Source organism: Anomaloglossus baeobatrachus, chromosome 4, assembly GCF_048569485.1.
Source record: "Anomaloglossus baeobatrachus isolate aAnoBae1 chromosome 4, aAnoBae1.hap1, whole genome shotgun sequence".
NCBI classification, from domain to species: Eukaryota; Metazoa; Chordata; class Amphibia; order Anura; family Aromobatidae; genus Anomaloglossus; species Anomaloglossus baeobatrachus.
Genome location: NC_134356.1, coordinates 324,627,337 through 324,654,171, shown reverse-complemented (window position 1 = coordinate 324,654,171; position 26,835 = coordinate 324,627,337). Strand labels below are relative to the sequence as shown.

Sequence of the window (26,835 nt, the reverse complement as noted above, 5' to 3'; positions counted from 1 at the left end):
TGCACATGTAGCTGCAGGACACATCGGGTTAATTAACCCGATGTGTACTGTAGCTAGGAGAGCAGGGAGCCAGCGCTAAGCAGTGTGCGCGGCTCCCTGCTCTCTGCACATGTAGCTGCAGGACACATTGAGTTAATTAACCCGATGTGTACTGTAGCAAGGAGAGCAGGGAGCCAGCGCTAAGGAGTGTGCGCGGCTCCCTGCTCTCTGCGACATGTAGCGACGTTATGATCGCTGCTGCGTTGCTGTGTTTGACAGTGAAGCAGCGATCATAACAGCGACATTCAAGGTTGCTGTTACGTCACAGAAAATGGTGACATAACAGCGACGTCGTTGTCGCTGTCGCTATCTGTGAACCCAGCCTAACTCCGAAATTTCTGAAGTTAGTGAGCATATCTTGCATCAATTCTTCATAATTGTCTGCTCTGATTACCCAAGTAGTTGTTCACAATAGAGGAAAAACTGTTCCAAACCGAAGCCTCAGTTTCATTCATACATGTGGTAAAAATTGGAATTGTTTATGAGTTTACTATGAGGACCATCAAAGATTCCAGCTTTTAGTTTTTCCATGCTGAGTCCAGGTAATGATCTAAAAATGTACTTGAAGCAATTACCTGATTTGTCCGAAGCCCTAACAAATTGGTTCATTAATTCTAGATTAATATGAAGTGGTGGGAGAAGGATTTTGTTCTTGTCCACCAGCGGCTCGTTGATATTTACAGTGCCAACAATCATTTCTTTCCTTGTAGGCCATGACACTTTTATGTCCAATGATCTTGCTTTGCCCTGCTATCTCAGAGAATGGGAAGCTTGGGTAGTTTGTGTATCCAGATTGCTGTCCAAGCATCAAGTTCACAATCTTCAGATCAACAGAAATCGACCCCTGATGTTGATGATAACATATTTTCTGTAATGAAATTTTTACATTTTCATATTTTTCTTTGTTTTGCTAAGTGAGTAATGGGAAGAGATGCATATGGGTTACCATTGTTCAAGAAAACAAATTTCAACCTTCAACTGGAGCTATCTGTAAAAAGCATTCTGGTCAATATTACATTAGTCTCATTTGAAGTACAAGTCCTGGAATATCATTGCAGTATGGAAGTTCTCCCTCTTAATTGAAATATGGGAGAAGCCCCACTGCTCTTGTTTGATAAGCTGTAATTTTAACTTCCACTTTTATAAGATCTCGCTCATTAAATCTGGACACAAAGTTCAGATGCTAGCTTCAACAGATTTAAATCTTGTATTACGTTATTGAGTTATTTTTTACTTAATGATTGAGGCCTCGAAGAGCTTTCCTCAAATTCACTTCTCCTGCTAGTACCTGCCATACACTCCATTCCCTGCCTATCTTCAGCATCTGACAGTGGATGGTCTCATAGTCTCATAAACATTGGTATGGAAATGTCATTGCTATGGGGAACAGGTTGTCTTGCTAATTCCATATCAAGAAAATCGCACCAAGTTTTCTTGGAACAATTAAAGCCTTTGAATTTTCACAGCACAAAAATAACAATTGTCATGGTGTTTTTTTGGTTCTCTCCATACAATTAGCATACCAAAGTTTAAAAACTTTTTGTTTCACCGTTTGGCCACTGTCATAGGTGCTCCACACATGTTTTAAACTGAGATCACTGCGGCCAGCCGCAGTGTTCCTGACTCACTGAGCTGTGGTTGGTGTTTCACTGCTTGTCACAACCCAGGGTGTCTCCTGCTTGCAGTGCTGGACTGTTCTGAGTGGTGAAACACCTCCCACAGCCCATCACTCACGGACACTGCAGCCGGCCGCGAGGATGTCAGGTTAACAGGAACTTGACGTGACATCACCGGATCCCCGAAGTCACGGACTCCGGGGGTCAGGCGATGGAGAACAGCGGTCTACATTAGCACCTCTCACAGGCTCTATTGCCAACATAAGGTATTTGAGAGAAACATTGTTTCTTAACATAATATCGATCTAGAAAATCAAAAATATGGATGAACCACCCTTTTAAATTGAAGGTTCCAAAAATGTTGCCCCTCCCAGTTTTGGTGTTTTGTGTGGAATTATGTCCAGTTTGCCTTTTTTCTTTTTTTTTTGTGGTGTTACAATACACACAAAGGAATTAAACATGTGTATAACAAAACATGTGTAATTGCAATAATTTTCTTGGAGAAATACAGTTAGGTCCAGAAATATTTGGACAGTGACACAATTTTCGCGAGTTTGGCTCTGCATGCCACCACATTGGATTTGAAATGAAACCTCTACAACAGAATTCAAGTGCAGATTGTAACGTTTAATTTGAAGGTTTGAACAAAAATATCTGATAGAAATTGTAGGAATTGTACACATTTCTTTACATACACTCCACATTTTAGGAGGTCAAAAGTAATTGGACAAATAAACCAAACCCAAACAAAATATTTTTATTTTCAATATTTTGTTGCGAATCCTTTGGAGGCAATCACTGCCTTAAGTCTGGAACCCATGGACATCACCAAACGCTGGGTTTCCTCCTTCTTAATGCTTTGCCAGGCCTTTACAGCCGCAGCCTTCAGGTCTTGCTTGTTTGTGGGTCTTTCCGTCTTAAGTCTGGATTTGAGCAAGTGAAATGCATGCTCAATTGGGTTAAGATCTGGTGATTGACTTGGCCATTGCAGAATGTTCCACTTTTTTGCACTCATGAACTCCTGAGTAGCTTTGGCTGTATACTTGGGGTCATTGTCCATCTGTACTATGAAGCGCCGTCCGATCAACTTTGCGGCATTTGGCTGAATCTGGGCTGAAAGTATATCCCGGTACACTTCAGAATTCATCCGGCTACTCTTGTCTGCTATGTCATCAATAAACACAAGTGACCCAGTGCCATTGAAAGCCATGCATGCCCATGCCATCACGTTGACTCCACCATGTTTTACAGAGGATGTGGTGTGCCTTGGATCATGTGCCGTTCCATTTCTTCTCCAAACGTTTTTCTTCCCATCATTCTGGTACAGGTTGATCTTTGTCTCATCTGTCCATAGAATACTTTTCCAGAACTGAGCTGGCTTCATGAGGTGTTTTTCAGCAAATTTAACTCTGGCCTGTCAATTTTTGGAATTGATGAATGGTTTGCATCTAGATGTGAACCCTTTGTATTTACTTTCATGGAGTCTTCTCTTTACTGTTGACTTAGAGACAGATACACCTAATTCACTGAGAGTGTTCTGGACTTCAGTTGATGTTGTGAATGGGTTCTTCTTCACCAAAGAAAGTATGCGGCGATCATCCACCACTGTTGTAATCCGTGGACGCCCAGGCCTTTTTGAGTTCCCAAGCTCACCAGTTAATTCCTTTTTTCTCAGAATGTACCCGACTGTTGATTTTGCTACTCCAAGCATGTCTGCTATCTCTCTGATGTATTTTTTCTTTTTTTTCAGCCTCAGGATGTTCTGCTTCACCTCAATTGAGAGTTCCTTAGACCGCATGTTGTCTGGTCACAGCAACAGCTTCCAAATGCAAAACCACACACCTGTAATCAACCCCAGACCTTTTAACTACTTCATTGATTACAGGTTAACGAGGGAGACGCCTTCAGAGTTAATTGCAGCCCTTAGAGTCCCTTGTCCAATTACTTTTGGCCCCTTGAAAAAGAGGAGGCTATGCATTACAGAGCTATGATTCCTAAACCCTTTCTCCGATTTGGATGTGAAAACTCTCATATTGCAGCTGGGAGTGTGCACTTTCAGCCCATATTATATATATAATTGTATTTCTGAACATGTTTTTGTAAACAGCTAAAATAACAAAACTTGTGTCACTGTCCAAATATTTCTGGACCTAACTGTACTTCATTTTCTGAAACAATTTGAAGGGTCCCAATACTTTCGTCCATGACTGTATATAATATTCATGTGTGGTATGTATAGAATTGTTGAATGATTTTTAGTTAAATGGTGACCATATTGTTTCTTTAGGAGGTTCCTGTGGTAAAATATTACTCACAGCAGAAATGAGGGCTAAAGTTGGATTAGAATCGAATCTAGGACTGTGAGAGGTATAGTGAGACCCTTTATCTCATCTCATTTACCAAAAATCAAGGTCAGATTCAGAAGAACCACATGCATATATCATTTGGCAAAACATCTGTCATGTCACAATCCAACTGTGTAATGTTTCTTAATTTATTCTTTTTATTTGAGTTTGTTTTATGCATGTAATTCTTTCATTTAACCTATTGTATCCTTTTAGAAACACTGTACTTTTTTACATTAAATCTAAAATTTTATGTTTGTTCCTCAATGGTCTTATGTACCCATGGTCTCAAGGAGAGTAAATAGCTTAGCAGTTTTACTTTTTAGCCAGAGTGAAAATAGTGAACCATTGAGGAGCTTGAGAAACCTGGGTGTGCATGTGTACCAGTTTGTTGCCCAGTGAAGCTGTCCTGCTGGCTTGGTAAATTAGCAAATGGTGGCAGTGTAAAGTGCGGCATGGACATGGGGACAGTCTGTATGGTGTGTTCAGCTCCTTGTTGGCGTGCTGCGATAGGTGAGTGGATGAGTTGCCAGGAAATGGAGTCCTGCTTTACAATTACATCAGAGGCTTGAGCGAGTAGTGTTCATGACAGTTGACTACTCTACTGGTGAAGACAATAATGGTCTTAAATTTTCTCCATTGTACATAATATATGTTGCTGTGGATTGGTGGAGTCCAAACTCATTAGAAATGCTTTTGATACGTTTCCCAGGCTATTCTATTTGCATACTTTTGGTCTTGGCATTCACCACCTACCTAAACCTTCTTGTAGATCAAGTTCACCCTTTCATATTATTTCTATTCCCTAATGATAGAGGCCTCTTTCATTAAGATAATGTGCCAAAATAGAAAACTTATTATGTAACTCGTTTAAGACAGTAATGGTGGCTTACCTAATAATAGGTAGGTAATTGTAATTCATGGCTATTCAGTGTATGTGTTTTGCTTTTAAATTAAAGTACTGGATAATTTTTTAGGTCTACCTTCTAGCATTTGGTGAAACATCCAATTGTTGAAACTGTTGCATACCTATAATGTCACTAACCATTATGGTATGCTGATTCATTAGAATATCTACTTAAGGTGTAAAATTGAAACATTTTTTTCTTAAAGACATGAAATACCATACACTAAATCTAGTGTTTAAATCTTTCAACTAAAAAGCATCTTGTTTGTCTTCTCTATTGTCTAGAGCCCTACAATAAATTGTGGAAATACTGCCATTTTTTAATTTTTACCATTTAGTCAAAACAGGTTCCTACTTATTGGATTTAAATGGCCACCCAAGGTGTCTAGAAATAAAGTTGTATTAGCTGATTCCTACATTTTGAGTGCTTAGCTGTTATACTCGTAGCGTAACCATATGCAGCTTCTACTTTTCATAGTGATTACCATATTTTCATTCATTTATTTCCAAAGATAAAAACAATTATGGATTAAATAATATGTGGTTGGTAATGCCAATATATTGTCTATATATGTAGCCAGATTCTTAAGATTGGTAAACCTAAAGCACAAATGATATCATCTGCACATTAACCTTACCTAACTTACATAACTGTTTATCTGCATTCCAAATAGGAAGGATAATTTTAGAATGTAAAGAGGACTGAAGAATCGAAACATGAACATTCTCCCGGTACATAAAATTGTGTTTGACACTAGAGGGCATCCAGAACAACGTCACCACTTTTCCGCTAATACATTATTTCTTAATTTGATCTGTCTTTAATCAGGTGTGAAGACCTCATCGACTTTGACATCAGGTAAGAAATGTTGCCTCATATATTATGGCTATAATACTTGTTGACCTTAACAGATAGAACGATCAAACAGACTGTGCATGTCAAACTGCTATGTAAGCTACTGGAAAAACACATTTTCATTTCAAACTATTTGCTAACAGCATGGTGGTACCCTTCTAACCTTATTTGGCACTAGAGCATAATTAGATACACAGGGGTGTGACTCCAATTGAAGGTGTTGGCATTGTAACACTCTGTGAAAATATTAACTATGAGGTTAACTCTGATTTTCCCTTCTTTAATTAAATGCACATGGTACTAATGAGGTAACCCACTGTTCCTTGATAGCACTAATTAGCTAAGAGAAGAGTACACTCTCACACTGCAATTTAAACCTAAAAATAAGGTTGAAATATGCTAATTGCTAGCAATTTAAAACAGTACAAGTTGAAGAACTAGTCATAATAATGGAAATGGGATGCTTTGCAGCTAGGCAGCTGAAAGTTTAGTTAAATAATAACAAGGCTGCCATTGACAATTTCATCAACAGAAAATATGTAAGTTTTTAAAACACAAAATACCAGATTAGCCATAAGATTAAAACCACTGGTTATTAGCACAAACATTGATTCTCTTATTGCAATGTCACCTGTCTAGGGGTGGTAAGTATTTACCACCAAATTAAGTTTTTAAGGCTTAAATGATGCAATTGTGGTTGCTAAATGATTGGTTTATAGTTGTAGGTGTCAAGTGTTCCTGCTGTGCAGTGGTTATTATCTACTAAGAGTGGTCAAAAGAAGGACTAATGGTGAACAAGCAACATGGTCGTAATCTCACAAGGCTCATTGATGTGCGTGGAGAAAGAAAGCTAGCCTATCCATTATGAACCCACAGAGGAACTACCATAGCTCAAATTGTTGAAAAAGTTAATGTTGGCGATGAAGGAAAGATGTCATAAAACACAATGTATCACAGCTTGCCAAGTATTTTATTTTACACCATGGTGATGGTTGGATGTGCATATGTAACTTACCTAGAAAAGATGACACCAGTGTCCACCTAGGTTAGAAGGCAAGTTCACAGAGGCAGTATGGATATGTCATAAATAGTGATGAGTGAACTTTTTGTGCTCGGGTGATCGGTACGCGGGACAAGCATCGGGACTTTTTTACTGAGTATAATGGAAGTCAATGGGGAACTCAAGCATTTTTCAGGAAGATTTTTAAGAAAAATGCTCAAGTTTTCCATTATACTTGGTAAGTGAGTACTGAGCACCCTAGCATCAAAATTCTCATTCTGAGCACCAGCAGTTCACTCATCATTAGTCCTAAAAGTATTTAGTGGAAACCCCCTTTAAGCTGTAGTGGCTCTTATGTGCCATACATGACACCGAGGTGACATCATGGGTTTATTTTTCAAATACATAAAAATAAAACTGTAGAACTAATGTAAATGAGACAGCATGCAAAAAAATAAAAATAAAAAAATAAGTATCGTTAATATTTTTGTCTATATAAGGAGACTGTTGTGAGGAATAATAGATATCCTCCTTGTAGCCATATGTAATGTGCATCTTAAAAATGTTCTGCACTTTTTTAATGTTCAATTCAAGATCACTGAAGAAGAACGATCATGACCTCAATCAACTATAATCTATTATAATCTATGTAAGATCACTTGAGATTACTTAAAATCAATCTCTAAACAGCAGGTTATAATTATACCTCCCAAAACTGGATAGTAGAAGTGTCCTCAGCCAAATATAATTTATAGGGTACTAAGTGATGTAATCTACAACACAGAGGAATGTTTTCTACTCATCCCTCAAGTCACAAGTTGAAATTTCTACAAATTATAAGCAATCAATGAAAGGTTTCAGATGGAATGCCTACATGAGAGATACGTTATCTTTCCCCGTTGGAGCATTCATGGGTCAACGATGTCTCTTTAGTAACCATATCCTCTTTGGACTGACTATATCTTTGACAAATCAAAAAGACCTATTATACCGTTCATTTTCCATGCCACATTTTACTTTCTAGTGGTGAATGTACATGGCCTAAAACACTGAAAGATGTCAGGCATCTCAAATCCAGCTGTAAGTGTTTCAGTAATGTTTGGAAATAATTATAGCATTGCCTACTTGAAAATTAAATAACACATCATCAAATGTTTTAAAGAGTCAATTATCAACTAAAGTATATGTAAAACAAGATAATCAAGGATGGAGTAAACAGGAACACATGTTCACGCTGAAATTTTACTGACAGAGCTAAAAAAGATTTTTTTTCAAAGTAATCTAATCTTTTAGCATAGTATGCTACAGACTCCAATTTAGCAATTGTGATAAAATAGATATTTGCATAATCTATATTTTTCAGCTGTTCTTAATTTAAAACAGCTGCAATGTAATTAGCATACCATCATACCAGTAGCAAATTGCACTTATGTTCAGCAAATTGATAATTTATTAACTTCTATTTAACTAACATTTTAATTACACATGGATTGTATATAAGAGAGGTCTTATTTATTTTCAATGTTCACAATTGGCATATGGTATACTTCTTCACCAGCACCAAAATGAAAGATTAATTAAGATCGGAGAACAGATTACAAATGTATTGATCTAAAATCACTGTTTGCTACTAGAGCCCTTCTAAATCTGTCTATAACTTTGAGATTTTCCAATATCTTAGCAATCGATGGGCTCGTCTTCACAATAGAATGTTCTGGATCAGTACAACCTCTCCATCAATTGGTGATAGATGACAAAAGACTCTGCGGGATTCTACTGTACCTCTGATTGCCGCCACATTAATCCACTATAGAAGGAGGAAATGATCTGGCATCCAAATGCCATAAAATCCAGATTTATTACAAAATATTTAAAAAACTTTAATTCCATAGAAACAGGAAAATGCAATAATAGGAATATCCCAGTTCACAAACAAACAAATGTGTTTCAGATCTACGTGTCCTTAGTCATTCATACAATGAATTAGGACATGTAGATCTGAAACGTGTTTGTGTGTGCACTGGGATATTCCTATTATTGCATTTTCCTGTTTTTATGGAATGAAAGTTTTATTTTAATTTTATGGAATTTGGATGCCGGATCATTTTCTCCTATGTTATTTCCCAGCTGACACAGCTGTTATCCGCTGCACGGTTCCACGAATGGATGGGTGAGCTGACTCTTAAACTTTTTGCCTTGAATTAATACACTATGTTCAATTTCCACCTTTATCCTCTATAAGCATTGCTCTACTGAGCATTAGATATTGGTATACATAGTAGTTGTGGGTATGCAGGCTTATGCAAATGCATGCATGTCCTTCATCTAGTAACTTGCATTGCGTATAATCATAGATAGGCAAATAGAGTAGAATTTAATTTTTGTCGAATTTTTCAAACATCCGTACTCTTCAGAATACGAATTTTGGTCATTCACTGTGCAAATTCAGCAAAAATAGCATCCAGTTGCGTTGAGGTTGCCAGCACAAGTGAATTGGAAGATGAGAATTAGTTTTTTTTACATATTATGTTTATTATGCTCTGGGGTCTGCAGAATTTGCAGAGTCTACTAGGGAACATTCAATATACAGAAAATAACTTTGCCTCAAAATAAATTTCCCAGTAACATCCTTGTGATTTGGCAAATTTGTATTTGGCATATCCACTCGTCGCTGATTATACCCTTTTTAAGTAGTTACCTATGCAGGCCTACTAGGGAAAACAACAATATAGAAATCTAGCTTCAATTTGGAATTTCCACATTTTATACCTCTGTAATAATCTTGGTCTACAATTTTTTTTTCAAAATAATAAAAAGATGCAACAAATTAATGTGTACTTTTTGTGACCCTGGCTGATACATTAAATTGGGTTAAAATTTAGTGTTATTATAATTTTGTAACAAAGAAGGATAAGATATTACAACTTAAAGGGGTTTTCCCATATACAAGATTCTATCTCAATATATAGGAATAATAATAATAATAATAATAATAATATTAGCAAATGCCTCCAATTAGAAATGTAGTATAATTCTTCTGAAAAGCTGTCACTTAACTCATATTCAGGGCATTACAGTAGCTTAGGTATCCATGTTTACAATCACTATCAAGTAACTGTCGCTTTATGAGTGGTCATAGTAATGGATACCTAAGCTCCAATGCCCTGATGTCATAATTCTGGTTAGTGGTGCTCTGTTATCCTGTAGAGCCTATGCTGGGCCTCATGTTTTCCTCTGGTTCCCGGATTAGTCATGTGTTGTGTGGGAGGGGTCTGTTCGTTTGAGCCTTGTTCTGGGTGATTGCTCTGCTTTATCTGGGAGCTGTTTCACTCGGAACACCACCAGTGACAGTTCCTGTTTGGCAGTGTATGTCTCTGGTTCCCATAAGTGACTGATCTGATCTTGTCCCACTACCTAGTTCCTCATACCTGATCCCTCCTCTCCTCCCCTTCTCTGACCTGACTCCCTGTCTTTCTGAACTTTGGCTACGTTTTCTGACCACGACTACTCTCACTTCCATGTACCTGACTTTTCCTCTTGGCCTCCCGAACTCAGCTCGCCCCCTGACTTTGGCTCCACTTTCTTCCTGGTTCTTGACTTGACTTTCTGGTTTACAGACCCTCAGCTCTCACTTACACTCTGACTTGTCTTTCTCCCTCCATCACTGACATTACCTCCTGCCTTCTGACTCCTGGCTTGTTTGATTATCCCTCACTAGTGTGTCTAGCAACACTGAGTGTATACCCCCTGCAGATATCCTCCACTATTGTGTCTGGCGACACCTAGTGGTGTAGTGTCTCATTACATCTGGGTGTTTGGCATCACACCTGCACATGAGGTAAGAGACATAGCTAATCAGGAGAGCTATACCTGACATCTTTGCATTTATGAAAAAAAAAAGCTGTTAAAAGAAGTCATATGATACCAGAATGGTCAGGGTGATATAAATCGGTATACCTTTTTAAACAACCACTTCACTCAAATGATAATATGAAGGAAGAGATAGTGTAAAACTTTGTAAACTCCTTAATTTACTCTACACATCAGCAAAGTTTTAGACCTGAGCTACTCAGCAACTTATAGCTTCGCAAAAAGGATGCTGTGCTATACTACTAAGAGTTCCAAAAAATAAATGTGATCAATAGAAAAGAAGGTTTGGATTTATCCCATGGCTTGAGGCACAATTAATTTGTAAATACATAAAAATGCAACAAGTTACCCTGGGTGAGAAAATGAGTTAAGGCTGCTTTACAAGTGGGCGACATCGCTAGCAATGTCGCTGGTGAAAGCACCCACCCCCGTCGGTTGTGCGTCACAGGCAAATCGCTGCCCATGGCGTACAACATTGCTAGGAGCCGTCACACGTACTTACCTGCCTAGCAACATCGCTGTGGCCGGCAAACTGCCTCCTTTCTAAGGAGGTGGTTCGTGCTGCGTCACAGCGACGTCACACGGCAGCCGTCTAATGGAAGTGGAGGGGCGGAGAGCAGCCGAAAGAAAGGGACGCCCACCTCGTTGCCGGAGGACGCAGGTACGGTGTTGTTTGTCATTCCTGGGGTGTCACACGTAGTGATGTGTGCTGCTTTAAGAATGACAAACAACCTGCATCCTGCAACAGCAACGATATTTGGGATTAGAACGACGTGTCAACGATCAATGATTAGGTGAGTAATTTTGATTGTTAGCAGTCATTCGTATGTTTCACACGCAATGACATTGCTAACGCGGCCAGATGTGCGTGACCCCAACAACATCTCGTTAGCGATGTTGTTGCATGTAAAGCCCCCTTTAGTTATAATTCTGGGACCTTACAGTTATGTAGCCAAGTTAAATGAGATATCATGAGTTAAGTAACTTTATTCAGGTATTTCTACCATTGTATCTAAAGGATAAAAGTAGCAGCTAAAAGAAGCCAGCATGATCTCATGAAAAGTCATAATGAGAAATATGAAGTTTGTCAGCTAAATAAGTTGATAGTTATAGTGTAGGAGAAACTAAACATATGTACTATTATTATTATTTATTATATTTTGTTAATTAAAATCCCTGTTGATTCTGGGTTTAGCAGTCAAGTTCACAGACCTACTCAGTGATGGACGGCTATCTCTATATACACAGCTGTAACAGGTTAGCTGACCACTGACTAGAACCACCCCCTTGTCTGCTAAGCCCAGAATGAACAGTGAATTTCAATCAATAAAATACTAATTATATTAAATCTTTTCCAGACACCTGAACTTCCCCTTTTCTATAAAAAGTTGCTTGCATATTACACATTTCCAAAATGAAAGGTTCCCTTTAAGAGATGTCAAGCAACATCTAGCCAAATGGACTTGCTGCATAAACAGCAAAAAATGTTGAATAGAATTTCCTCTAGAGTTTCTGCTCAGTGATCTTTTATCATTTCCACTAGTATAAAGTTGCATGTTCCTACGTGACTTAAAATATGGGTTATAACTGTAGGCATAAATTTCTATTTCAGTTTTTTAGCAGCAAAATGTATTGTTTGTTTCTGTGTAATGAGTGAAAGGACCCACACGACACAGCAGTTGTGTTTAAAACATTATTAGTCCTTAAAAGGATCTCGCGAATGCTTTTCTTACTTATAGATAACCTGTACAAGAATGTTTGGCCTCTAGCAATGCTTTCTACCTTGAGAAGACAAGAAAGATTTTAGATTACTGTGAAAATTCCTGTTTTATAGCAAGAAGCGAGAGACAACTAAAGATCTCTCATTTCAAAATGCTCCTGGTCTTTTTTTTTTTACTCACTTTTATATCTATACCATCACAATAAAAATATTCAATAATGGGTAAAAGTAACAGGATTTACAGGAACATCTACAGCTCAACCAAAACAGATGTAATATTCAGCCAATGATTTGTACAATTAGAAAACCCTTTATTGTTTCTAATATATTATGGCAAAGTTCCCATCATGTTTTTCTTTTATGAAAGTCTAATAAAAACATATTTAAACTCATATTGGATATATGTGGCTAAATTCATCACTTCTCACACATTTCTCCTATAAAATATTATCCATTGTGTACAGTGACATGACTATTTCCTAGGGAAGATTCCAGGTAGGCTTGGGTAATTATAGTTAGCTGGGAGGGCTAAAACTACCTATGGCCCATAAGACGGCAGCCAAGGGCATGACAATAGTAGGTGCAATGGTTTCACTCTCACCTGGAGGCTGGAGACTAGTTAAGGCCAAAGGGTCCCTATGCTCCATACAAAAAGATGAATTGAGGTCTCTGTTGAAGGTTTTGTATGACGCCAATGAGAATAGCAGATGGCTCACAACTTGCGATTCCATGGGAGATTTTGCATTCAGGGTTCAAGAGCTACAACCTAGCCATTTTATTTTATATTATTAAAAGTATGCTAGACACTAAAAAGTAAAGATTAACTAAAGTTACAACCCAATATACATAGTATACACATTTAGTGATTTTTCATCTGACGAGCTTTGTATACAAGTGGGAACATCTTTATCAGACACCAAAGTTATAATATAATAAACTTTACCAAAGTGGCATTCTACAATTATATCCTTTCTAACCAAGTCACAATAAGTCATTTTCTGATGACAATATAGGACTGGATCAGGCTCAGATTTAAATAAGGGGATAACATGAGCAAAGTTGCTATCCACAGTGGAAACGGATAAGTGCCACCTGTTATGGGCAATCTTCTGACATTATCATGAATTTTTAAACTTCTAATGGCTGTTTGGAATTATATCTGCATCTGAGCTGAGCTGAATCCATATTTTCATATGTTCTTCGTACATGGCAATGGCCTTGTTTCAAGCTTTGCCTGGAGTATTACAAATTGCATTGTGAGCTACCTGCTTTTTCTAGTTTCTGATGACACAATGTCTTTAAGTTATGTATGGCAAATTAGTTTTTTTCTCTTAGACATATGTTTCCACACTTTTAGGCCCTCTTCACACATCAGTGATTCTGGTACGTATGTTGCAGTTTCTATGCAGACCTGAATCATGGACATACACAGACCCATTAAAATCAATGGGTCTGCACACACATCAGTGATTTTGTCACTGACGTGTTTCCATGCAGCGTACATGAGTGTCTAAGTGTTCTGCCTGCAGACAAGTCCGTTTTTCTCCGGCATCACTGATATCCCACGGACCACACAGTGGTGTGATCTGTGTAACACGTACCAGAAAATAGCACGTACATTCAAAATAAAAAGCTTTTTAAACTCACCCATTTACAGCAATGCTGTCTTAAGCTGCTCCTGTCTTCTGCTTCCAGGCCGGCTAATTATACTCATGCATATTCACTGCACAGCTGACCTGGAAGTAGCAGCAGCGGTGAGACAGTGGTGGCCGGACACAGCATCATGGAAGACTTCAGCACCATGGACAGCAAGGGCGTGGATAGGTGAGTATAAGTGCCTGATCTCCGTGTGCTATCACGGATAGCACACAGAGAACTCACGTGTGCCAAAATCACGGCACACGGAGGGACATACACACCTTTAACATGTCTGTGAAAAATGTTTGTTTTTCACTGACATGTGAAGGGGCCTTAAGAACTGATTTGGTATAAAATCCATACTGGCCTTGGAAAAATTCTTGCTTATCAAGTACGGTTTAAAGAGAACCTATCACCAGGTTTTTCCCATATAAAATTCAGCCACGACCAGTAAGCTCTTATATGCAGCATTTAGAATGCAGTATTCTAGTCCCAGTCCAATCTGTATAAAATAAAAAAAAAATACCTTTTATGATAATCACCTTTGGGGTGGTCTGGTCTGATGAGTGTCACTAGTCTTGATCTGGTGACTCCTTTCTTTTTGCTTTATGTTGATGGCACATCTTACGACATCCACGCAGTGTCCTCCATAGTGCTCCTGTGCACACCCACTTCTCTCTGCCCTGCCGAAGGCAGACCAAAGAACTGTAATGCAGACACTGGGAAAGATCAAAGAGTGCCTGCGCGTGCGCACTACAATACTTTTGTCAGCCCTCGGCAGGGTAGAGCGAAGTGCACATGCGCAGGACAATGGAGGACAATGTGTGGATAACATAGAATGGGTAATCCACAGAAATCAAGAAGAATGGAGGCACCGGATCAAGACCATCTTATGCCCCATAGGTGAGTATAATAAAAGGTCTTTAATGTTATGCAAATCAGCTTGTTTCTTATTTACAGCGTCTAGAATGCTGTATATAAGGGCTTACTGGTGGTAGCTTAACTTTATACAGGAAAAACCTGGTGGAAGGTTCCCTTTAAGGAATTTCACATTTAGATTTATATACACAGTTCTTATTTCCAGGTCAACGTCAGGAAAAAAGCAGCAGCCAGTTTTAGTGTTATTTTCGTCTCTATAATGCCTCTTAATGTACAGTTCTCAAGGAAAATTAGCAGATGAAAATTCACAATATCTTACTTGAAACTTATTGTGCCAGGATTAGTTTGCATTGGTGATGTGGTAATGGGTACTCAAGTCACAAGTGGAATGTGATCACTGAACATTCATAATCAACATTATTCTGTAAAATGGCTTAGAGGACATGAAGTGCTGGGCAAAGCGGTTCAATCTACATATATGAGAGAGACAAAAGAATAAATGCAAACGTGCATTAGGATTTTTTCCATAGTATATGTTAAGTAAAAAATAACACATTAAGTGACGCAGTATGTCTTAGTTAATCACATGTCCATATGGCTACTACTCTGCCTTTTACATTATATGTCCTATTTATATGCCATGTTTAATGTATCACAGCCTGATGTACAGTTAACAATATGCTCATAGTCAATCACTGGATCTATACAGGATTACATGCATTTCTTGTTTACTCTCATCTAATTTACCGTTGAAAAAAAAAGTTAATAAATAAATGCAAAGTGACATTTGTTGAAAATGCTATTTTTAATAACTTTATAGAATCTCAAATGTAATATTTTATGTGAAAAATATTCTCTGCTTAAGAAATTAAAATAATATATTCAGATTTATCAGGGTTATTAGCCAAGAACAAAGAAAATCAAGTAACAATGAAAAGCTTATTTAGTGTTCAAGGAAACTGTAATATAAAAAGCAAATTCTAAAACAAAATATCTACAAATTGCAGAACTGCTTTTAAACAGCCTTAAAAATGGGTAAAAGGAAGAAGCCCCTTAATTTAAGAACACTTTTACACTGGTTCATTAAAGTTATTATGCCAGACGTCCGATGACAACACAGTGTTCCACAAAAATGCGGTGACTTTTGGAGTTTTCTCGCCAGTTTTACCCAGCTCCACCAAAATGGGCAAAGCTGTGTCTGGATAGGGGCTCGATAGGGGCATGATGCCACAGCTCATCTAATTCCCTGAAGGGAGTAAGATTTGTGGCTAGGGGCACAGTCTGACATTGTGGATGCAGTTAGAGACGTTCCCCAATTAATGTATCAGGACTTCAATACGCCCCCTTATCAGGACATGCATGAACATTACCGTTTTGATGAAATGGGGCCATAGTGAAACTTATTTATGATCATAGCTCATTTATTTATACTTATCCAATCAAGCTTGTTGTAACAAGGGGTGACAGCTGCTATCTTGTAAACCTATAAGGTGTAACCAACCTCACGATCAAGAATTAACCCCTTCACTGTTGGGCGATTTTCCATTTTTCATTTTGATTTTACCCTCCCCTTCTTCCATGAGCCAAAACTTTTTATTTTTTCTTCAATATTGCCATATATTTTTAAATGTTTTACTGTATATATATATATATATATATATATATATATATATATATATATATATATATATACATATATATATATATTTTTTTTAGATTTCTACATCTTAGCTTTTGAGAGACAAGCTGTACTTTTGAATGACACCATTCATTTTAACATAGAGTGTACTGGAAAACAGGAATAAAATTCCCAAAAATTCCAAATGTCGAGAAATTATCAAAAAAGTGAAATTCCACAATGTTTTTTTTTTTTAATTCAGCATGTTCACTATATGGTAAAACGGATGTATCAGTATGATACCTCACATCGGTATGAGTTCGAAGATACCAAACACGTATACTTTTACTTTTATCTAAGTGGTGAAAAAAAAAATAAAAAAAAGTTTAGGCTACTTTACACACTGCGATATCGGTCCCGATATCGCTAGTGTGGGTACCCGCCCCCATCTGTTGCGCGACACGGGCATATCGCTGCCCGTGGCGCACAACATCGCCCAGAGCCGTCACACATACTTACCTGTCCGGCGACGTCGCTGTGACCGGCGAACCGCCTCCTTTCTAAGGGGGCGGTCCGTGCGGCGTCACAGCGACGTCACTGAACCGCCGCCCAATCGCAGCGGAGGGGCGGAGATGAGCGGGACGTAACATCCCGCCCACCTCCTTCCTTCCGCATAGCGGCCGGGAGGCAGGTAGGGAGACGTTCCTCGCTCCTGCGGCGTCACACGCAGCGATGTGTGATGCCGCAGGAACGAGGAACAACCTCGTTACTGCTGAAGTAACGATAATTGGGAATGGACCCCCGTGTCACCGATTAGCGATTTTTCACTGTTTTGCAACGATGCAAAATCGCTAATCGATGTCACACGCAACGGCATCGCTAATGCGGCCGGATGTGCGTCACGAATTCCGTGACCCCAACGACTCCGCATTAGCGATGTCGTAGCGTGTAAAGCCCGCTTTTGTCCAGAAAAAGAATAGCACTTTTTTTTGCAATTTTCCGAGACCCGTAGTGCTCTCATTTTTGAGGATCTGAGGCTCAGAGATAGCTTATTTTTTGCATCTTTAGCTGACGTCTTAATTATACCATTTTTGGGTAGATGCGCAGTTTTGATTGCCTGTTATAGCATCATGCAGTATTGCGGCATGCAGTATTGCGGCGAACAAAAAATGTAAATTTGACATTTGGAATTTTTTCTTGCTATGCCGTGTACCAATCAGATTAATTGATTTTATATTGTGATAGATTGGGCATTTCTGAATGTGGCAATACCAAATATGTGTATTTTATATTGTTTTATTTTCAATGGGGCAAAAGGGGGGTGACTTGACCTCATCATCTAACCCCGTGCTGTTATGGTTACACATCGGTGCCTTGTGATCGCGTCAAAGGGCTGCCAATGGCGGCGGGGAACATTGTGAACCCTGCCGCAGCCCTTTAAATCATGGTGTCAGAGTTTGACAGCGTGATCAAAGGTGTTAACAGGCCCAGTGGATCTCTGATCCACCTGCCTCTATTAGCCACACATTCTTGCTGATCAGATCAGCAGACATGGGCCGGGATTACTGCAGGCTCACTGCAGGAGCCCACGGTAACCAGAGGGATGCAACCAAATACGCACCAGTATATTTGAACAATGAAAGTGATTAAAAACCGTAGCAGAAGTATATTACTTAAGTTTAAGAATAATAAATGGTTATATACTATTTTTAAATGCAATTTCCTACAGCTGTTGCATTACCTCCAATATCTTTATCTGAAATTCTAGAACTGACTTGATTTTTGGAAGACCTAGTTAAAATAGCTAAATCTGTAATCTCCCAAAAATACACTAACACATCAATTATACTCAGTCATTAGGATATTTTAATAATGTATATTGGCAATCAATTGGTCGAATACATTCTATAGGATACAACCGGGTAATGTAGGACTATGCAAAGAATTCAATTTTTTTCAATACAATACAGTGGTCTAAGGTGCCAAAATAATTTCCCTGTTAAAAACTTGACTCCAGGAGAAATATTCACATACTGTTAAAGTTAGGCACATTACAACCACTCTGTGTTTTTTGATGGCTCATTTTGCAGGTGCTTAGTCTACTGCTTTAAGGTTTGGTGTTTTTTTCTTAGAGTAGTAGCTTTTTCTGAAGGTTTTCTGCACAATCTATTATCAGCTCCTGATCTTAGAGCAGAATCCTATAGTCCGGATTGGACAAAATTGTAGTAGTGGGATCCATAAACCTCTTTGTTGGGATTTCTTGGGGGCCTGATCATAGATTGGGCAACCGCTTTTAAGCTGATCTGGGAGATCTAGAGAAAACTGTGCTATTTCATATACCTGTGCTTAGGACACACTAGGTTTTTGCCTTAGTTGGAGCCTGTGTAAAGTATCACAGAGAATAAAGTACTAGTAAACTGGATTAATTTAATGTTCTTACCTTTAATCCCTTCATCAAATTAAAAAAAATGTAATGAAAATATAATATTTTACATATACTACGTAAACACACTAACAAAAAGCTATGCATAGTAGGTATTTACTAGAGATAAGTGAATCTCATGAGATTCAAATTTTCCAAATCACATAGATTTTGCTGAGAAATTCAGTTTGCAGCAAATTTATTCTCTGCAAATTGAATGTTTCCCATTATGTTCTGAGGGTCTTGAGAGATCTCAGAGCATAAAAAAATATGTAAAAAAAAATCATTAATGCTCACCTCTCTGGCCACCCCTGCTGCTTGTTGTATCCTGTATAGTTCACAGTGCTGGGTGGTAAGAAAAGGTGCCAGAGACCATACAGGAGACAGTGGACAGCTAGTATCAAAGGTAGCTGTAGGGCTAAGCAATGAGGATTTTTTTAATTTGTTTTTTTTAACCAGCTAGCTGCCATTTTCTCAAGTTCATGTAGAACAAAGGACAAGAAACTCCATATTTTGGAGAGTACGTCCGTTCTACTACAATAAATTTATATATCTTGTAACAACACTTGAAGAGTTGATAATTATGAAAGGTATACGATAAGAGGTAGAAAAACATACCTCCTTCAATTAGCCAGCCATAAGCATTATTGTATCTTCTGGATTATAAGACTGGGGGTAAAATGGGGGTACATCTTACACTCCAGATATGGCTTACTGGGGCGGCAGTGATGGAGTGGGGTCATAGGAGGCAGGGTCCCAGATACTAAGGGCTCAGAGGAGCAATGGAGCAGCTCAGGTGGGTAACAGGATGAGGTATCTTGGCAGTGGGTGCATTGTTCTGACTGTGGACTCCATTGAATTGCCTGTGGTTGATGCAATGGACTTCAAGACAATGGCTGCGAAGGTGACGCATGCGCAGATAGATGCCATGGACTTACAAAAAAAATGGCCATGGAGTCCTATCTGCACAAGTGTTGCCTCTGCATCATTTTCTTAAAGTCCATCTTGCCAACCGAAGGCGATTGAACGGAGCCCGCAGTCAGATCAATGACTCCCACCACTGAGACACCCCGTCCTGTAACCCTCCTAAGTTGCACCCCTGCAGCGACACACCCACAGCCCGCCAGCAGATCAATGGCACCCGCTGCCGTGACACACCCAAACCTGCAGTATCACTGACCCTCCTGAGCCGCAACATCCCCTCCACTGAGCCTGCAAGATTGCTGACCCTTCCTCCTGTGATGTTCCTGAGCCACTCCACTACCTATTCTCCCCACACTAGGATTATAAGATGGACCCCACTTTAACATTAAAAATAATTTTTTCCTATTTTCTTCCTCTAAATTTGAGGCGCGTTGTTATATACCAATTGCTTCCAGTGAAAACTTTACCACAAACCCATTGAGTATTCTAAAATGTGGAAAAAATGCTATTATACTGCAGATATGGGGTTAATCCACAGGCTAATAGCATTCTAACCCTGACCAGCACTTAGAGCCCCACTTAAGAAATTAATTTTATTTGTCCTGGTAGCGTTCAGCTTTCAGTCATCGTGGTAGCACCACCATGGGATCAGAGCCAGCTATCAGTCAATGTTGGGGTGCTCACTACACACTGAGTGGTGACTGAACCTGTGCTGGCACCACGCCGATGATTGGTGAGCAAACACTGCCATGAGGAATAAAGTTAGTTTCCTTCAAGAAAAAAGGCTCTTAGGTCTACTTTACACGCTGCGATATCATTACCGATATCGCTAGCGAGTGTACCCACCCCCGTCAGTTGTGCGTCACGGGCAAATCGCTGCCCATGTTGCATAACCTCGCTTACACCCGTCACACGCACTTACCTGCCTAGCGTTGTCGCTGTTGCCGGCAAACCGCCTCCTTTCTAAGTTGTCCAATAGCAGAGGAGAGGCGGAGATGAGCGGCTGGAACATGCTGCCCACCTCCTTCCTTCCTCATTGCCGGTGGACGGCAGATAAGGAGATGTTCATCGCTCCTGCGGTGTCACACATAGCAATGTGTGATGCCGCAGGAAAGAGGAACAACATCGCTACTCACTAGACAACGATATTTGGTGTTTGGATGACTTCTCCAACACCAACGATTATTACCACTTTTACGATCATTGTAGGTTGCTCGTACGTGTCACACTCTGCGATGTCACTAACGACACTGGATGTGCGTCACAAACACCGTGACCCCAACGATAAATCGTTAGCGATGTTGCAGCATGTAAAGTACCCCTTAGTGTAAGAGCCAGGCAGATTCACAATGCTATTAACCTACATATTACCCGCTAAAGTAAATAAGAGTTCAGTAGGATCAGGGCATGTGATACTGTCTCATGCTCCCCACAGCTACTGATACATGTACTTGCTGACAGGTTAACATTTAACCACTAAAGTAATCCATGTTTGCAAGAAAGATGTACCTGATAAACCCAGCAATGATAAAATTAAATCACAAGTTTAAAATCTGAGCAATGGATTACATTTTATTTTTTATCAGAGGTGTTTTAACCCACAAAATGGTAATTTCTGTCTTTTAATTTTTTTTCATAGTGGGGCCTTATGTTTTCAATTGTTAAAATCAGACTCCATTATTAGTACCATTGTCACATTTTCTAAGCCCCTCATGGTCTTACCATTTAAGACAATGCTGGTGATATTCATAGTAAGTTCCTACAGAATATAAGTGAAGGATTTCACATTAGAATGAATCTGCCAGGTTTTGACAGAATCAGATGTACATCTACAGTACACGGATGAGTAATGTCAGCGGCTTACTCCCATCTAACTTTTTGAATACCTGAACCATAAGCCTAAAAGTTGAAGTTGAAGGACCCAGCACCCAATAAAATTATTTTCATTATTGGAATACCATTAAACCGTGGCAGTAAAAACAAAAACAAATATGCTCACAGGCTAAGTAAAGCCCCCAGCTTACACGTTTTGGACATGTGTCCTTTCTCATACTTATGAGGAAGCACATGTCCAAAATAAGTAAGACAGGGGCTTTACTTAGCCTGAGAGCAAATTTGGGTTTTTTAATACCACCGTTTTATAAAGTTCCAATAAAGAAAATAATTTTATTGGATTTGGATCATTCAACTGCTTTTTTGCTTATTGGAAATACCAGCTGTAATGATCCGTGCATCTGTTACGATATCTGTGGATCCATAAAAATATATGGGGGGAAACCACTCCTTCCCCCTCCACTCCTATATTTGCGCCATCAGCATAGCCGAGTTTATGTGGAGATCTCAAACAATAGCTGCCCACTTTACAAATGTAAATAATGAGCCTTAGGGTTGTGTCACACACAGCGAAGACGACAACGGCGTCGCTGCTAAGTCACCATTTTCTGTGACATAGCAGCGACATCCCGTCGCTGTCGCTGTGTGTGACATCCAGCAACGACCTGGCCCCTGCTGTGAGGTCGCATTCCTGAATGTCCAGCTTCATTTTTTGGTCGTTGCTCTCCCGCTGTGACGCACACATCGCTGTGTGTGACAGCGAGAGAGCAACAAATTGAAGTGAGCAGGGAGCAGGAGCCGGCTTCTGGCAGCCTGCGGTAAGCTGTAACCACGGTAAACATCGGGTAACCAAGGGAAGACCTTTCCCTGGTTACCCGATATTTACCTTCGTTACCAGCGTCCGCCGCTTTCGCTGCCAGTGCCGGCTCCTGCTCTCTGCACATGTAGCTGCAGTACACATCGAGTAATTAACCCGATGTGTACTGTAGCTAGGAGAGCATGGAGCCAGCGCTAAGCTCTTTGCACATGAAGCACAGCGACGCGTGTTGTTATGATCGCTGCTGCTTCTGCTGTGTTTGACAGCTAAGCAGCGATCATAACAGGGACTTACAAGGTCGCTGTTGCGTCACAGAAAATGGTGACGTAACAGCGACGTAGTTGTCGCTGTCGCTATGTGTGAACCCAGCTTTAAAGTGTGTGTGTGGGGGAAAGAGATATCTGCTTAAAAACAAAATCCTTCCCCTTAGAATAATGGCAGGGTGCTGGTTTTAACATTCACCTCATAAATGTTGCGGACTTTCCCCTGTTGTGGAGTTTTGTCAGAGTCTCACTTTGTCTTGTGGGACGCTGCAGATTAAATTAATTCCCTTTCATTTGGGGAGGATAGGGTTAATTCCAGCAGCTCCTGACTCCTGGTCAGGTGTTTCTGGTGGAGACCATGCTCAAGTTCTATAAATACCCTCTACATGCACCAGAGGGGGTTGATTATTTTGTCACTGATGTCTTCGGTGAACCCAGGGAAGCCTATACTGGCCCTAAGGCTGGGTCCCCTGTGCTCACCCTAAGGCCTAAGCCACACAACATGAAAATCAGTGTGAGTGGAGTGCGATAAAAAAATCGCATTCCACTCGGACCACTATTAGCCTGTGTGTCAGCACACATGAGCGATTATCTTCTCAGCCCTAATCGGACAGAGAAAACAATCGCAGCATGCTGCGATTGTAATGCAATCATTGTTTCTCTTGCACCCATTCAAGTGTATGGGGTGAGAGAAAAATCGCACTGCACTTGTGGTACACCAGTGTACAGCGAGTGCAGTGCAAGAATGGCAATAGCCGGCTACGGAGGAGAGAGGGAGAGAAATCCCTCCCTCCCCTCCACAGCGCCGGCCCTCCCCTCCTCTGTGCCAGCCCGCTCCTCTGCAGCTGAGGTCTGCTCGCATGATTGGACCTCAGTCGCAGGGACACTCGCATGACAGTCGGCTTTGCTGAACTGCCAGCGTGAGCTGAGTGTCATGCGAGGAGATCGCAGTAATCCTTGTGTGGCCCCAGCCTAACACTTGAAAGTACCCTTAATGGTAGGGAGGTCTGGGCCTCCATCCTAGGGCCCGTATAGGCTTCTTTGGGTTCACCGAAAACATTCATGACAATAAATAGTGACTTCTGACTGAAATATGTAGAATAACAAAAATTAATTAATTTTTGTCTCTTCTGGTATATATCAATTAAAATGTAGATTAATAGTAAATGTAAGAAACCAAAATAGAAATTCATGGGATAATCATACTCTTGTATATGACATATGTAGTTTTGCTTTTTTGATATGATTTCACATTATTTCTACTGATACAAAATCCTCTAGAGATAATAAATTAAACATTCAAAGTTCAATTTGTGCTAGTGCATGAGTATTCTCCACTTCAGAGAGGGGGAAAACAGGTACACTTGTCTGACAGCATTTTCATGGTCTCCTTCGGGAGACAGTTCCTCACTTACTCTGTATTATTTAAAACTAAAGTTATGAATTAAGATGTTGCCACAAGCCAATTGAGTATACTGGAATGACTACTCAGCTGCAGGTGAAAAATGAACTTTTTATGTCTAAAAAAAAATTATATGCTAGAAACAAGGGGAAACTACTTTTGAAAAAGCACAAATAATATTGTATTCAAAACAATATACAGTTATTTGCCTTGAGGACTCTCATGTTTCATTTCTTTGTACAACTTTTATGCCTTCAAGGACTTTTTAAAGACACTTTCCTTTCAAAAAGACATCATGCAGCAGAATTAGAGCAATGTTAAAAGATGTTGGTGAAGTATTACATTTATGTAGTAAGTAGCATATCAATATTTTCCCTGATTTTTTACAATGCAATTAAACAATAGAAGTCTACTTGTTATTTATTGACCAAATTAGAGCATATGATACAATAGTATATCACCCCTCATGTCCTACTATTGTTAGTATTATATTACACCATGTCCTTCATTAGAACACTCTGTACCTGCAGTGGTCTTTGTTTTTCACTGCTCTTTGGAGACTTCAATCCACTCGTTTGCTGTTGTAAAAGAAGCTGTCTTGCTGCTTGGAGAGCCTAGAAACAAACAATAGATATTGAGAAATGAAGCCCACGATGGGTTATTTATACACAAAACATTTCTATCTCAAGAATATACAACAATGCAACAAAAAACAAAACAACTGATTAATTTACAAACAAAATGTTTAGATATATCCTACAGATAAGCACTATTACAGCCTATTATAATTACAGTTTACAAATACAGTTAATTAAAATTAGTACTTCTCTAAGAGCCTTTAAGATCTCTCTCGCATATAGCTATCATTAGTAGTAGTACATCCCTACTGGATCAGAATCGATCACCTTAATAGTATTTATTATCAGAACTTGAGCATATATTCTGTTTTAAGCTGAAATGAACAAAGTAATCAGCATAACTTATACATACAAAATGATTAGCTAGTATGTGTCATGATTCTCTGTGCAGAGCATCTCACAGACTTGGAGATGCTCTGCAGCGCTTACAGATCTGACGGTGTGTCCATTTCTTGTGCAGAGCATCTTGCCTTTGGAGATGCTCTGCAGCACTTATAGATCTGGCAGTGTGTCCATTTCTTGTGCAGAGAATCTTGCTTTTGGAGATGCTCTGTGGCACTTACAGATCTGGCAGTGTGTCTATTCCTTTGTGTAGAGCATCTTGCCTTTGGAGATGCTCTGTGGCGTCATCCTTTATGAGGAACTAGCAGCTTGGTTACTACACAGGAGTCTATATTAGTTCTGGGAGGTGCTGGTTATTAGCTGTTCCATCTTCCAGGTAATTGATCAGGCTTCTTTTCTGAGAATGCTCCCCCAGGACCTTGCCAGTTGTATTCTCTGGCTCTGCTGTGTTGCAGTTGCTTATGTGCCTGCTTGTATTCTGATCTTGGTATTCTGAACCCAGCCAGTATTGGACTTATCTCTGCCCGCTCCCTATTCCTATCATTCATTCTTGTCTGGGACCTCAAACCATTATGTGACCACATTCCTGCTTGCTTCCTTTATCTACTACATGCTCTACTGGTATTTTGACCTTCGCCTTGTGACCTGACTACGTCCCTGTTTACCCCTTATGATTATACGTGACCTTCTGTTACCAGACCCTGGCTTTCCTGACTACCCTTCCGTTCATGCGACCCCATAAGGTAGTGACTAACATTACAGTATCTTGATATATAAGGTGCAAAATAACAGTGTAATACAGGCCTATGTATTATAGACAGAACATGGTATGAGTTGGGCCATGGTACAGATTTTATATTGGGCCTGATGATTAGCATATATTATAGGTGAATATCTGTTTTTTTTGTTTATACCATCTAATGCCATCCACCCTACTTTATTTTCAATGGCAATATTCTGAAGACATTAGTTCTGGAGTAGAACTCTAATCATGTGCAATACCACATGCTCCCAGAAAAAAAAGACCTATCTAAAGAAATAAGAATACATTTTCTGTAAAGCACTAAAAACCCTTTACATAGAATGAACTATCTCAGCAATTACTCCAGTACAGATTCACAAATACAATATGATGGATATGTCTGTCAAATATTCAGTAAACTGAAGAGGGCAAAGATAGTGAAAATAGGGTAATTTATGCATATGGGTGCGCTGACATGCTATCAGAGCAGCTGTTCTATCAAATTTTTTCTACTTTAATAAAAAAAAATATTATTCACTCTTCCATTAGAGGGCATAGGTCCACAAAAAACATTCGCTGTGAAAAAAAGGTACTGAATTGGTGTAGATTTCTTATTTTTTAAAACCTTTCAAAAGGAAAGCTGAAAGTAAGTGTTTTCAACACAGATGGATATACGCATTGTCTCTCCCGTTGGGGTTCCCTGCAGCAATGGGGTTCCTAGCTACAGCAAGTGATAGAAAATTGGTGTTGTGTTCAATACTTATAAGTAAATATATTTCTAAAGGTGCTATGGAAATGAATTTCCCACCAGAGGTCAGTAACAATGCATTTAATCCCATTTAATCCACACAGGCAAATAAATCAAACCATAGATGTCCATAAATTCTGTGTAATAATGAGAAATGACACAGAAAAATATTAAACACATGAAGAAAAGGAAATTCAAAATCCCAAGCTGTCTCAT

The 26,835-nt window shown here is 39.4% G+C and overlaps 1 protein-coding gene across 13 annotated transcripts in view; it reads right to left on the bottom strand.

Moving 5' to 3' along the window:
- The window catches only part of FOXP2 (forkhead box P2), a 328,235-nt gene that overhangs the window by 191,459 nt on the left and 109,941 nt on the right, over positions 1–26,835 (bottom strand). For 10 of the 13 annotated variants that reach the window (XM_075345016.1, XM_075345013.1, XM_075345017.1 and 7 more), the window contains exon 3: positions 24,674–24,763. The exons of the other annotated variants lie outside the window; for them this stretch is intronic. In XM_075345016.1, the coding sequence (XP_075201131.1) occupies positions 24,674–24,763 (90 nt within the window). The remainder of the gene's footprint in view (positions 1–24,673; positions 24,764–26,835) is intronic. 13 annotated transcript variants of the gene reach the window in all.